General features: G+C 42.5%; 1 protein-coding gene across 4 annotated transcripts in view; it reads left to right on the forward strand.

Moving 5' to 3' along the window:
* The first annotated feature begins 3,952 nt into the window (after positions 1 to 3,952).
* The window catches only part of LOC110002497 (NLR family CARD domain-containing protein 3-like), a 46,211-nt gene continuing 35,639 nt past the window's right edge, over positions 3,953 to 14,524 (forward strand). For 2 of the 4 annotated variants that reach the window (XM_065960125.1, XM_065960127.1), the window contains exons 1-12: positions 3,954 to 4,207; positions 4,591 to 4,763; positions 5,702 to 5,812; positions 8,200 to 8,310; positions 9,969 to 10,079; positions 10,184 to 10,262; positions 10,421 to 10,625; positions 10,751 to 12,542; positions 12,649 to 12,822; positions 12,920 to 13,093; positions 13,191 to 13,364; positions 13,688 to 13,855. In XM_065960125.1, the coding sequence (XP_065816197.1) occupies positions 4,687 to 4,763; positions 5,702 to 5,812; positions 8,200 to 8,310; positions 9,969 to 10,079; positions 10,184 to 10,262; positions 10,421 to 10,625; positions 10,751 to 12,542; positions 12,649 to 12,822; positions 12,920 to 13,093; positions 13,191 to 13,364; positions 13,688 to 13,855 (3,176 nt within the window). In that variant the 5' untranslated portion in view covers positions 3,954 to 4,207; positions 4,591 to 4,686. Of the gene's footprint in view, positions 4,208 to 4,590; positions 4,764 to 5,701; positions 5,813 to 8,199; positions 8,311 to 9,968; positions 10,080 to 10,183; positions 10,263 to 10,420; positions 10,626 to 10,750; positions 12,543 to 12,648; positions 12,823 to 12,919; positions 13,094 to 13,190; positions 13,365 to 13,687; positions 13,856 to 14,524 lie in introns of all 4 variants that reach the window. The other 2 variants (XM_065960128.1, XM_065960129.1) reach the window with 2 other exon arrangements.

A 14,524-nucleotide genomic window follows, 5' to 3' on the forward strand; every position in this document is an offset into this window, starting at 1 on the left:
CTGCTCTTCCTCTCACAAACAAACACACCCCGAGATACACAGGGGCTGACGTCATCCACACAGCCTACGTCACCTCCTATCTATCTATCTATCTATCTATCTATCTGTCTGCCTGTCTGCCTGCCTGCCTGTCTGTCTGCCTGCCTGCCTGCCTGTCTGTCTGCCTGCCTGTCTGCCTGCCTGTCTGCCTGCCTGCCTGCCTGTCTGTCTGCCTGCCTGCCTGTCTGTCTGCCTGCCTGCCTGCCTGCCTGTCTGCCTGCCTGTCTGCCTGCCTGCCTGTCTGTCTGTTAAGATTCATCAGTTAATGAAAATCTGAATATTGTCTGTTTACATTATTTTACTCTCTTCTGTAGTTTTATTGAATTCTCATTGGACGACAGAAAGAGTAAACACCATCAACAGTTCAATAACTTCTCAAATAAAAGAATAAAACAGAGAAATATATTATAACTGTTATTACAACAGGGATGCAAAGTTTAGTATTCTTTTGTTCTATATTTCTTATGGCTGTCAGGGTGCTCCGGAGGCGCTCCTCCAGCATGTGGCGCTCTAGGCGACTATATGGCCTATGCCAAGAGCCGCTGTAGGTACCAGATGTGCTCGGGGTCCTGCACCTGCTAGTACAATATGAAGTTTTATTTGCGATATCGGGGCATAGTACTACACTTCCCACGATCATAGAGTGTTTCTGATTGGTTAAGCCTGCTGTTACCATGGCAATGTTTCCTGCCCCTTGGCGCCGTATGTCAACAGATAAGTCCCGGTAGCAGGCTAGCTGGTTAGTTAGCTAACAGGAAATGTACTAGCCTAATAACCTCATCATGTCGTTGATGTAGTTTATATTTTCCACAAACTACAAGATAGTACAACACTTACTAACAGTATAAAAACTATAACAACGACAAAAGTTTCTCTTAAGAAGACACGATATAATTCGCAATGGATTATGGGATGTGTAGTTCCTTGACTTTGGACGAAAATCATGTACACAGTCTTATCTTTTTTTGACATTTTTTAATGTTGTTTTGGTGACGAATTAAATGTCCTGTTGTCAGTGGGCGGTCACTGTTGTGTTCAAAGACCCGACAAAACCGTGAAAACTATAAACTCTTCGATCATGTTGTGTGACTTCACTAACAGGCGCAGGACCCCGAGTCGATCTGAACACCCGAGCTCATCCGGTACCTACACCAGGCCTGCTTATGGAGGGCTTTACCCTTTCTATCCCCAGTGATCATTAGTGATCACTAATGACCACTAGTGACCACTAATGACCACTAATGATCACTAATGATCACTAATGACCACTAGTGATCACTAATGACCACTAGTGACCACTAATGATCACTAATGACCACTAGTGATCACCAGTGACCACTAGTGATCACTAGTGACCACTAGTGACCACTAGTGACCACTAATGATCACTAGCGACCACTAGTGACCACTAATGATCACTAGCGATCACTAGCGATCACTAATGATCACTAATGACCACTAGTGACCACTAATGATCACTAGCGATCACCGATCACTAGCGATCACTAATGATCATTAGTGATCACTAGTGACCACTAATGATCACTAGCGATCACTAGCGATCACTAATGATCACTAATGACCACTAGTGACCACTAATGATCACTAATGATCACTAGCGATTTCTAGTGATTGGAATCATAGAAATCTTCTCAAAAACAAAGATGTTCATATTCACAATTTTATACATCGTGCGAAAACTTTTACGCAAACTCTGTGGAGATAAATCCATTTCTTAGCGATTGAGTCCATTTCAAGTGACTCTGGGTACAAGAGAATCGATCCCCCTCTTATTATGTGATGGTTCCAAAGATGATGTTGCCCGATGCTCCGGTGGCGTGAGGCGTGTTCAGAGGGATCGTAACCTCCCCGATCTGCACGGATGACGATCTGGGCCGCCCCCGATTTACAAAATCCTGCTGTGTGGAGAGAACGCCGAGGACGGAACAATAGCCAATCAGGAAGCAAGCTAACTGAAGCAGGAAGCACAACTGACATCACCATGGCAACGACAGCAAACGAGAAGCATAAAGTCAGACGGTCGTCGAGTGTTTCTACACCTGAAGACGTGGCGAGCAGTGACAGAAAGACGGAAGGCGTCTCAGCAGACAGCGAATGAACCACACGTGTTCACTTTACACAAACAACAAAAGTTCAACTTCTAGATGGACCGTCGGCGAGCGGTCATCGCTCTAGTTTGTCCGGCTCCGTCGCCCGCCGTCGGCCTTTGTTTGGCTGTTTCGACATCTGCGTCAGTGGTCGATGAGACGGATCTCTCTGATTGGCTGTTGGGAGGTTTCATTTCTCTCCAGCTCTCCTCTCAGGTTCAGGAAAGCCCCTTGAGCATTGTCTCCTCCTCCTCTTCTTTTCTTTTTTCACTAAAAGACCAAGAGCTGACAACGCCAGCGCCATTTTCACCTTTTAATCAGACATTATTCTCCATTAGTAGACGACCTATAATACGAGTGGTGACCGACAGCGGGGTGAAAATGGTCTTCTTGTATCATAAACAACGGACTACCGCCCCCTGCTGGCATGGAGAGGTATTTCCTCTCACACATGTGCAGAACGTACGTGGTGGTTGGCTGTAGTCTTTGCGGTGTGTTCAAGTGCAACTTTTTGGCCAAGACGTGAGGCGACGGCACAGGCGTCACTAGTTCTTTGCCGTCTGCTTGGTGAGTCAGGGTCTTTAGGGAAAAGGGAGCCTTCAACACAAACAATGACAGCTTCTGCCAGTAGGTGTGGATGTTGAGTGGGCAGGTTTGAAAATGTTTCCTCACAATGATTTGAATGTATCGATATCACTAACTTCAAAGTAAGGCCTCTCTCACCTCTCTGCTCTCCTCGCTTTATAGACCGGCCCATTAACAAACTGGCTGCAGCTGGAGGGGTTTACGCTTTTCTCTTACAACAAAGAAATCAAAATGAACCCTTTAATCAACCTTATCTCATTCACTCAAATAACTGAACTTTAAACAATTCAATTACAACAAACTAAAAGCTCAAATATGCAAGAGGTGAAAACAGAGAAAACATTTCTCAGAAAAGAAAAACCCTACAGGGGGTTTTACCCCAGTGATGACATCATCAATCTTATGGAGAACCAGGAAAGCGAACACGTCTCCGCCTCGGTTTCTAATAAATCTAGAATCAGACAACAGGATGTGATGAAACGTCGTCCTACACGTCACACTAACCTTCATGTGTCACCTGAAACAGGTCAACACATTTCAATCACAGCTTCTCTGATGTGCACAGACTCTGATAGCAGCTGCTGTAATGTTAGCAAACAGCGCCCTCTGCTGGACACAGACACACAGTGATAAAGTCATTCAATGGTACAGCACACTGGAGCCCTGCTTATTCTGAAATGAGGATTACATCAAGACCAGCAGAGAATAAATATTTAACTTTAATTAAACGGTCAAAAAGATGAAGATTACAGATACTGATCATGTTTGTCTACAGTTTAACTTTTCATTCTTTTTTAATTCATTACACTGTGGAGGAAAATATCACAGAGCAACTTCAGAGTGGATAAGTTGTATTGGTGTTACAGTTTAATAGAAGAACAGAGTGACAACAAGGAGGAGGAAGTGTGGAGTTCAACAGGTGGACATCTTTATTCACCTGGTTCACCTTTATTCACCTCACAGACACACCAACTGTAGAAGGAAGATTTGAACCTCTCTGCCCTCATGAAGTTCAGATTGAAGGAGTAGAACTGAATCATCATCATCAGTGTTTTATTAAATGTTTAATCACACTCTTATCTCTAATGAAGGCTGTGACCTTTGAAACCACGTTGCCATGGTGTATTACCTGCCTGAGCCTGTCCCTTTAAGAAGGTGGCTTATGGGTAATGTAGGCGCTCGGAAGTTGTGACATATGAGTCTTCCGCTACGGTACGAGGGTGTGTACAGGTACAGGTGTCTGAAAATGAAGTGACCCGGTTCAGAAAATGTACACCGTCTCTCTTCCTACTTTGTGTATAATAAACACGGACTGCTGGTTACAAACCTAAACGAGACAAACAGCTTTCCAGAACTACAGTTAGGGACGACGAAGCTGACGAAAAGGTAACAGGTGAAACATCCTCTTCTATTTCCTGTTGACGGGACTTTTTACTTTCTCCAGCTGTGACGCAGTTTTGTTCTCCGTGTTGAAGGTAAGAGACAGTTTTACTGTTTTGAAAACTCTGTTTAATTCAACACAAACACTCCTCTGCACCAGCAGCAGAGATCAGCACAGACCAGAGGCCTAATTCTGCAGATCTATGTTTTAATCACAGCAGTGAAATCAGAGTGTGTGATTCTAGTAGATAGATTTATAAAGACAAACTCTGTCTGCTGTAGTTATTCTCTATGATCAGCTCTTAATGAATGTCTCCTTCCAATCAGATATCTGTGTCAGATTGATCTAACCAATGGAGATCCTCGAGTCTTTTAGGCCCCTAGGCAAGATTTCACAGGGGGTCCTCCAACCAGCGTTTATCATTATTATTTGATAATCTGACAGCCACTTTTTTATTTTCTACTGTTTTCTCCACAGCTGAAGATCTTTGACTGGATGTGACTTCAGCAGCTGAACTCCATCAGTGTTGTTGTTGTGACAGAGTGCAGCTCTTCCAGCAGGGGGCGCTCTGCTATGGATCAGTGTGAGGACACAGAGGAGGGGGTCCCTCCCTCTAAAACCTCTCTGTGTGAGGAACATGAAGCTCTGAGGTGAGATGAGGATCTCTAAGGGTGCATCTGAATTGTCCCTCCTATCTCCTTTCACTATCCACTTCACCTTAAAACGTCATGAGGTTAAGGAAAGATGTTAGGAGAAGTCATAAAGGATTTAGGGAAAGGAGATCTCGTTCTCTGACAATCCGACCACATTTCCACTAGGCCACGTCATTAAATGTGACGGACCGGCGGAGGTTAATGACGTGGGTCTGCCGTGTTGAAACTACAATGTTCAGATAATGGACTACAAAAAGATCATGTAAAAAACTTTCCCCTGTGCTTCTTACCAGTGAAATAATCCTGATCACCACGAGGTTGGGATTGAAATAAAAGAAATATAGACTACCAGACTACAAGTAAGAAAAGTGAAACCATCAGCTTCCTGTCCAATCAGAAATCAACATCAACATCAATATGATTGGATGAAATGAATTGTTACATTAATGTAAGATATAACCTACACATAATGTTTTAAACATATAAATGTACAGCAGCACAAAGCAAGAGAATGAAATATGTTGAATAAAACATCCTCTGATAAAAATGTCTCTTATCTTTTATCTCTTCACGATCATCGTTCATGTTCCTGAACGGTCGGATGGGCGACTTGCTTTAAATGTTGCGGCCACAAGGAATTGTGGGACGTCATATCTCATCTCCTTTGGTAAAGGATGGTCCAGTGTATCCTAAAGGAGGTTATAAAGGAAACATTGACCCACCTTTCCTTAGATTTTAGAGAATTCAAACGGCTCTTATCATGGCCGCCACTTAAACGCTTCCGGGTCATTTCACTCAGTTAGGAACCTTCCTAAGAAAAAATGAAAATTCAGACGCACACTATGTGTCCATGACTCTTCTCCATGTCCTTCACTCCATCATCATCACTGTCTCATCTGCTGCTCACAGTAACTAATAATGTTTGTTTGTATCAGGATGAAGAGACAGAGACCAGACTCTCCTGGACCCAGCTGTGTGTCCATGAAGAGTGACCTGTCCAAAGATCTCCCTCTTGACTTTAAAGATGGACGTCCTGCTGATGGAAGGTGAGATGTGAAAGTGAAGTTAATGTTCTGACTCTGTTGTTTAAAGACTCATATCTTGTCTCAGAGCTTCATGATGTGTTGTAGGACTCATCAGTTTATTGTTTCAGCAGTGACATCACAGTGTTCACCAGTCAAAGAGTTGAGTGATCAGACTCATCATGATAAACCATATCACTGAGTTTGTCTTTCTTTAAATAGAAATCCAGTTTACAGAGTAGCAGCTGATTTCAAAGATGGAGCTTGATGAGCAGAGGTCATATTTTTTAAACCATACTGCTGGGCAATAGTCAAGATTGGACAATATTAAAGCCTGGATTACCTGTTTAGTTAAGTTTTGTGTTCAAAATCTGGCACATCTTTTAATAACAGAAAGACCATTACCCATCTTAGCTACAACTTTATTTATATGTCGAGTCCATGGTAGTTGACTATCCAAGATCATTCCCAGCAGCTTAGTCTCTTGCACTTGGTCTATAGACACATTGTTTATACACAGATTTAAATTTGGTTCTCTGCTCAGAACATAATTCGACCCAAATATAATGCTGTTTGTCTTTGAGAGATTCAGGACCAATTTATTTTTCTTTATCCATTCAACCACTGATCGTAACTCTGAATATAAAACTGTGTTTAACTCATTGGCTGTGAATGCCAACATATATATAGTTGAATCATCAGTATACATTGAAATGTTGGCCTCATTTAAGACAAGTGGTAAGTTATTTGTGAAAATGGTGTAAAGCAATGGACCAACACAGCTTCCTTGTTGCACTCCCCACCTTACCTTTTTAACATCTGAATAGCTCCCAGTAAAAAAAACTGTTTGGTTTCTGTTAGTTAAATAGCTCTCCATCTAAGATAATGCACATGTTGAAAAGACATAACATTCTAATTTTTGTATTAATAATTTGTGATCAATAATGTCAAATGCTGCTGTAAAATCAAGAAGGACAGCTGCCACCATTTTACTCTTCTATTTCTCTCAGCCAATCATCAGTCATCTGAGTCAGAGCAGTAGCTGTTGAATGCCCTTCTCTGTATGCATGTTGAAAGTCAGTGGTTAAATCATTCAAAGAGAAATAGCCTTTAATTTGTTCACTCACTGTTCTTTCCATTATTTTACTTAAAACAGGCAGTAAACTTATCTGACGACTATTTGATCCAGAGAATGGTAATTTCACATTTTTGGGCAGAGGTATTATTTTGGCAATTTTCCATCCTTGTGGACATAAACCCTCACTAAGACTCTGGTTAATAATGTGACAAACTGCAGGGGCTATCAAATCAGCAACCATTTGAAGGAGTTTCCCATCAAGGCCATGAACACCTACTGCTTTATTTTTACAAGTTATTAGCATGTTTTCTACTTTACTTGTACTTTGTCAAATTTAAATTTAATTTTTTTTCCTCCATAATTCGATTTTTAATTAATAAATAAGATAATTCATGATCTATATTTTGCATGTTGTCAGGGAGGAGGTGGAAGGGAGGAGGTGGGTTTAAGTCTAAGGAAGCTGTTCTCATTGTAAGCAATCAAAGGTCAGTTCTGAAAGCTAGACTTCCTTAAATTCAGTATTTTAGTCTCTTAATGAGCTGACTTTAAGAATGTATACGTTTAATCTAAGATTAATAATTAGTCAAAACAAATTCACAGAAAAATAGTGAATTTGTCTTAAATGAAGGTACAACAAGCATTCTTAATTTAAACACTAACACTAATATAAGCTTTTCTAATACTAAACATACTTAATAAGATGATATTCTTTTAAGTTATAGAATATGAATTGTAAAGTTATTTTCATGTGGGGGACACAGAAGGAGTCCTTTAACCAAACACCAATCCTGCCTCGTTCCACGTCGACAGCCTGGTCAACATCTGTTTTCAGTCCACAGTCTGTCCCTCACCTGCTCCTGTTTCCCAATAAACAGTCTGGCCTCGGCTTGTTCATGGTTCTCTTTCAGAGGTCCAGCCAGTCTCCTGTTCCTACAGATCACTCTCTCAGGTTGTCCTTCTGCCCCCCCTGGTGGCCACTTGTAGTATCTTCATGAACATCTGTCTGTAGCTAGCCTGAGTTCTTTCTCTCTGAAAATGCAGGTTGGACTTCTAACCTTTATTGTTCCTGGTGTCATCTTTCTGAGCTGTGTTTATGTTTGAGTCTTCTTCTGTTAACTTTGATTCCATCAGTCTAAAGAATCTGAGGACAGACACAGTGTTGTCTGTATTCTGAGTGAGATACTGTTCTAATAGAAACAGAGAGAGCTGTGGAGAACTTCAGCTCTGCCTCCTGATCACTGATTATCCATCTGCTAGTTTGAACTGGAACAATCTGATTAAAAATGATCTTTGTTCTAAAAGCTTTCATTAACCAGCTGTTTGTTTGTATCAGGATGCAGAGACAGAGACCAGACTCTCCTGGACCCAGCTGTGTGTCCATGAAGAGTGACTGGTCTAAAGATCTTATTATTCACTTTAAAGATGGACGTCCTGCTGATGGAAGGTGAGATGTGAAAGTGAAGTTAATGTTCTGACTCTGTTGTTTAAAGACTCATATCTTGTCTCAGAGCTTCATGATGTGTTGTAGGACTCATCAGTTTATTGTTTCAGCAGTGACATCACAGTGTTCACCAGTCAAAGAGTTGAGTGATCAGACTCATCATGATAAACCATATCACTGAGTTTGTGTTTCTTTAAATAGAAATCCAGTTTACAGAGTAGCAGCTGATTTCAAAGATGGAGCTTGATGAGCAGAGGTCATATTTTTTCTAATTATCCCTCGGATCATTACAACAGAAAATAAAAGAATAGATCTTTAATGTCATTGCTATAAAAACAGTGAAAGGCAGTTTAGCAGCTCTTTGTCAGAGGCAGCACAGACAAAGAGCTCTGTTCTGCTTTTCTACAACTCTTTCATCCTCAGACATTTACATCACTCTCACTTCCTGTCTTCAGTCCATGTTCACCTCTCCCAGTACTTTCCTCCTGTTTCTCCTACTTCTCCACCAGAGGCCCTCAGAATACACCTCCTTCTCTTCTTTAAACAGCCCAGACCTTCCCCTCTATCCTACTCACCTGCAGCACAAAGAGAGAGAGAGACGTGACAAAGACAACAGCACCAACCCTCAGCAGGGTGGTAGAACAATTTACACTGACACATTTCAATAAGAAAGCTCATAACATAAGAGCCACAGTCATAACATGCTTCATTAACTACACTGAGTCCAGTATTCAGGACAAGAACACTTTTATAATCATCAGAGACAGAGGAAGGATTCCTGCTCTCTATGAGCAAACTTTAACTTGTGTCCTTTTTGAACTTTCTTGAATCCAGAAGTTCTCTAAGTGGTCTTATCCTCAAAATAAAGAAAACAATCTTGTTCCTCTGCTGAGATATGATAAACCATTGTTGTAGCTCCTTTCAGGTTCAATCTAGCTCGATGTTAACCAGAATATCTAATTAAGTCAAAGTTAGATATACTGTATTTTATTAATATAAGCTTTTCTAATACTAAACATACTTAACAAGATGATATTCTTTTAAGTTATAGAATATGACTTGTAAAGTTATTTTCATGTGGGGACACAGAAGAAGTCCTTTAACCAAACACCAATCCTGCCTCGTTCCACGTCGACAGCCTGGTCAACATCTGTTTTCAGTCCACAGTCTGTCCCTCACCTGCTCCTGTTTCCCAATAAACAGTCTGGCCTCGGCTTGTTCATGGTTCTCTTTCAGAGGTCCAGCCAGTCTCCTGTTCCTACAGCTCACTCTCTCAGGTTGTCCTTCTGCCCCCCCTGGTGGCCACTTGTAGTATCTTCATGAACATCTGTCTGTAGCTAGCCTGAGTTCTTTCTCTCTGAAAATGCAGGTTGGACTTCTAACCTTTATTGTTCCTGGTGTCATCTTTCTGAGCTGTGTTTATGTTTGAGTCTTCTTCTGTTAACTTTGATTCTATCAGTCTAAAGAATCTGAGGACAGACACAGTGTTGTCTGTATTCTGAGTGAGATACTGTTCTAATAGAAACAGAGAGAGCTGTGGAGAACTTCAGCTCTGCCTCCTGATCACTGATTATCCATCTGCTAGTTTGAACTGGAACAATCTGATTAAAAATGATCTTTGTTCTAAAAGCTTTCATTAACCAGGTGTTTGTTTGTATCAGGATGAAGAGACAGAGACCAGACTCTCCTGGACCCAGCTGTGTGTCCATGAAGAGTGACCAGTCTTTTGATCGCCTTATTAACTTTAAAGATGGACTTCCTGCTGATGGAAGGTGAGATGTGAAAGTGAAGTTAATGTTCTGACTCTGTTGTTTAAAGACTCATATCTTGGTTCAGAGCTTCATAATATATGACACATTGTTTTCTTGTGTCACAGAGTTCAACAGGAGAGCTCAGAGGTTCACAGAGATCAATCAGACCAGCAGAATCCAACAGACCTGGACTCCATCTTTATGGTCTGCTCAACACACTGTTATATAATTTACTATCATTACAATAATTTAATGCTAAGTTATTGTTCTGTTTAGACCAGCTGACCTTCAGACTGACAGATGAATCACATGTTGAGTTCTACCAGTTTATATTAAATATCCAGTGTCTCCTTCTGTTCCAGCTGCTGGAGGAGAACATCGTCACCTTTGTGAAGAACGAGCTGAAGAGAGTCCAGAGGGTTCTGAGTCCAGATTACCCAGAATGCTTAGAGAGTCAGAGTGAGGATGAAGAGCAGGGGCGAAGCTGTAAAGAGTATTTTCTGAAGATCACTCTCCACTTCCTGAGGAGAATGAAGCAGGAGGAGCTGGCTGACTGTCTGCAGAGCAGTAAGAACATTTTAACAGATTTAGTATTTTAGAAAAAGGACAAAACGGTTTAAAATTCCAAACTCAGATAGTCATGTGATCTATATCAGGATCTGTTCAGTGATTTCAGTTCTTTCTTTATTCAGGAACGTTTGGTGCAGTGCAATGTAAACTCAAATCTAACCTGAAGGAGAAGTTCCAGTGTGTGTTTGAGGGGATTGCTAAAGCAGGAAACCCAACCCTTCTGAAGCAGATCTACACAGAGCTCTACATCACAGAGGGAGGGACTGGAGAGGTCAATGATGAACACGAGGTCAGACAGATTGAAACAGCATCCAGGAAACCACACAGACCAGAAACAACCATCAGACAAGAAGACATCTTTAAAGCCTCACCTGGAAGAGATGAACCAATCAGAAGAGTGATGACAAAGGGAGTGGCTGGCATCGGGAAAACAGTCTTAACACAGAAGTTCACTCTGGACTGGGCTGAAGACAAAGCCAACCAGGACATACAGTTCACATTTCCATTCACTTTCAGAGAGCTGAATATGCTGAAAGAGAAAAAGTTCAGCTTGGTGGAACTTGTTCATCACTTCTTTCCTGAAACCAAAGAAGCAGGAATCTGCAGGTTTGAAGAGTTCCAGGTTGTGTTCATCTTTGACGGTCTGGATGAGTGTCGACTTCCTCTGGACTTTAAAAACAACGAGACCCTGACTGATGACACAGAGTCCACCTCAGTGGATGTGCTGCTGACAAACCTCATCAGGGGGAAACTGCTTCCCTCTGCTCACCTCTGGATAACCACACGACCTGCAGCAGCCAATCAGATCCCTCCTGAGTGTGTTGACAGGGTGACAGAGGTCAGAGGGTTCACTAACCCACAGAAGGAAGAGTACTTCAGGAAGAGATTCAGAGATAAGGAGCAGGCCAACAGAATCATCTCCCACATCAAGACATCCAGAAGCCTCCACATCATGTGCCACATCCCAGTCTTCTGCTGGATCACTGCTACAGTTCTGGAGGATGTGCTGAAGACCAGAGAGGGAGGAGAGCTGCCCAAGACCCTGACTGAGATGTACATCCACTTCCTGGTGGTTCAGTCCAAACTGAAGAACATCAAGTATGATGGAGGAGCTGAGACAGATCCACACTGGAGTCCAGAGAGCAGGAAGATGATTGAGTCTCTGGGAAAACTGGCTTTTGAGCAGCTGCAGAAAGGAAACCTGATCTTCTATGACTCAGACCTGACAGAGTGTGGCATCGATATCAGAGCAGCCTCAGTGTGCTCAGGAGTGTTCACACAGATCTTCAAAGAGGAGAGAGGACTGTACCAGGACAAGGTGTTCTGCTTCATCCATCTGAGTGTTCAGGAGTTTCTGGCTGCTCTTCATGTCCATCTGACCTTCATCAACTCTGGAGTTAATCTGATGTCAGAAGAACAAACAACATCCAGGTCTGAAGTATCAAGACCTGACCCAAGACTTCTATATCAGAGTGCTGTGGACCAGGCCTTACAGAGTCCAAATGGACACCTGGACTTGTTTCTCCGCTTTCTCCTCGGTCTTTCTCGAGAGACCAATCAGAATCACATACGAGGTTTGTTGACACCCACAGGAAGTGGCTCACAGACCAATCAGAAAACAGTCCAGTACATCAAGAAGAAGATCAATGAGGATCTGTCTGCAGAGAAAAGCATCAATCTGTTCCACTGTCTGAATGAACTGAATGATCGTTCTCTAGTGGAGGAGATCCAACAGTCCCTGAGATCAGGACGTCTCTCCACAGATAAACTGTCTCCTGCTCAGTGGTCAGCTCTGGTCTTCATCTTACTGTCATCAGAAAAAGATCTGGACGTGTTTGACCTGAAGAAATACTCTGCTTCAGAGGAGGCTCTTCTGAGGCTGCTGCCTGTGATCAAAGCTTCAAACAAAGCTCTGTATGTGTCCACATAACTATCCAGGTTTAATGTAGTTCTCTTTATTCAGAAATAACAACTATTGTTTTTAATTGCTTTCATTTGTGTTCTTCTGAATCCTCTTCAGGCTGAGTGTCTGTAACCTCTCAGAGAGAAGCTGTGAAGCTCTGTCCTCAGTCCTCAGCTCCCAGTCCTCTAGTCTGAGAGAGCTGGACCTGAGCAACAACAACCTGCAGGATTCAGGAGTGAAGCTGCTGTGTAGTGGTTTAGAGACTCTGCACTGGAAACTGGAAACTCTCAGGTCAGGACTTGTTCATGCAAATGTTCACCTTATCAGCTTGCATGTACTTACTGTTCATTTGATATTTTGATTGACTAACCAAAGAACTTCTCTGCAGGCTGAGTGGCTGTAACCTCTCAGAGAGAAGCTGTGAAGCTCTGTCCTCAGTCCTCAGCTCCCAGTCCTCCAGTCTGAGAGAGCTGGACCTGAGCAACAACATCCTGCAGGATTCAGGAGTGAAGCTGCTGTGTAGTGGTTTAGAGACTCTGCACTGGAAACTGGAAACTCTCAGGTCAGGACTTGTTCATGCAAATGTCCACCTTATCAGCTTGCATGTACTTACTGTTCATTTGATATTTTGATTGACTAACCAAAGAACTTCTCTGCAGGTTGAGTGTCTGTAACCTCTCAGAGAGAAGCTGTGAAGCTCTGTCCTCAGTCCTCAGCTCCCAGTCCTCTAGTCTGAGAGAGCTGGACCTGAGCAACAACATCCTGCAGGATTCAGGAGTGAAGCTGCTGTCCTCTGGATTAAAGAGTCCACTCTGTAGACTGGACACTCTCAGGTTAGTGTGCAGCTGATCCAGATTATTCCTCTAAGATCATTTTCTTGATGAATCATTTATCAAATGTTCCTTTAATGAGTGGTTTAAAGTTTTAGTTACTGTATGTTACCACATTAAAGCTGTAAAGCTCTGTGTGTGTGTGTGTGTGTGTGTGTGTGTGTGTGTGTGTGTGTGTGTGTGTGTGTGTGTGTGTGTGTGTGTGTGTGTGTGTGTGTGTGTGTGTGTGTGTGTGTGTGTGTGTGTGTGTGTGTGTGTGTGTGTGTGTGTGTGTGTGTGTGTGTGTGTGTGTGTGTGTGTGTGTGTGTGTGTGTGTGTGTGTGTAGTCTGTCAGGTTGTCTGATCACAGAAGAAGGTTGTGCGACTCTGGCCCCAGCTCTAAGCTCCTCCCACCTGAGAGAGCTGGACCTGAGCTACAATCATCCAGGAGAACGAGGAGAGAAGCTGCTGGCTGCTGGACTGGAGGATCCACACTGCAGACTGGAGACACTGAGGTACAGACAGACTAGAGGTCGCGTTAACCGAATATTCTCCGTCTTCTAACGGAATTTTTTGAACAATGACGAAAAACAATCTGAAGGTTTTGACTGATTAGAATCACTGGGTGTCCACCACTCCTTTCTAATTCTCACACAACTCTGTCATTAACCACATGTAAAGCACCTGCAGTAGACCTCCCAGTCCAGTTGGTGGCGAGTGTGCATAATTAATTAGTTATTGTCTTGTCCTGTAGGCTGACCTCACTTGCATGACTTCGTTGTCTATGGTTGTTTTCATAGCATGGTTAAGCTATCTGCATGATGGTCACAAACTGTTGAAACTGCACAAAACGAATCCAGGCACGAAAGCTAACTCCATGTTTCTTCCTATTAGGTTAACATTATTTAAACAATATTTAACCATCTGACTGGTCAAATTAAATGTTAAACAATGGAAGAAACACAATAAACACGACCCGAAACTCCCACTCTCACCCACTACCACCTGCTGCACATTGGATCAAAGCAGAGTCAGAGAACGCGAGTCCCCCATGCTACGTCATATGACGCCATGTTGAAAAAAAGAGCGTTCTAAACAGCTATACTGAAAACGGACACTTTCTCCTCTAATTTTTGCCCTTTAGTGTTGTATAACACATCAAATCAAACATTGACGTATTCTAC

Source organism: Labrus bergylta, chromosome 11, assembly GCF_963930695.1.
Source record: "Labrus bergylta chromosome 11, fLabBer1.1, whole genome shotgun sequence".
NCBI classification, from domain to species: domain Eukaryota; kingdom Metazoa; phylum Chordata; class Actinopteri; order Labriformes; family Labridae; genus Labrus; species Labrus bergylta.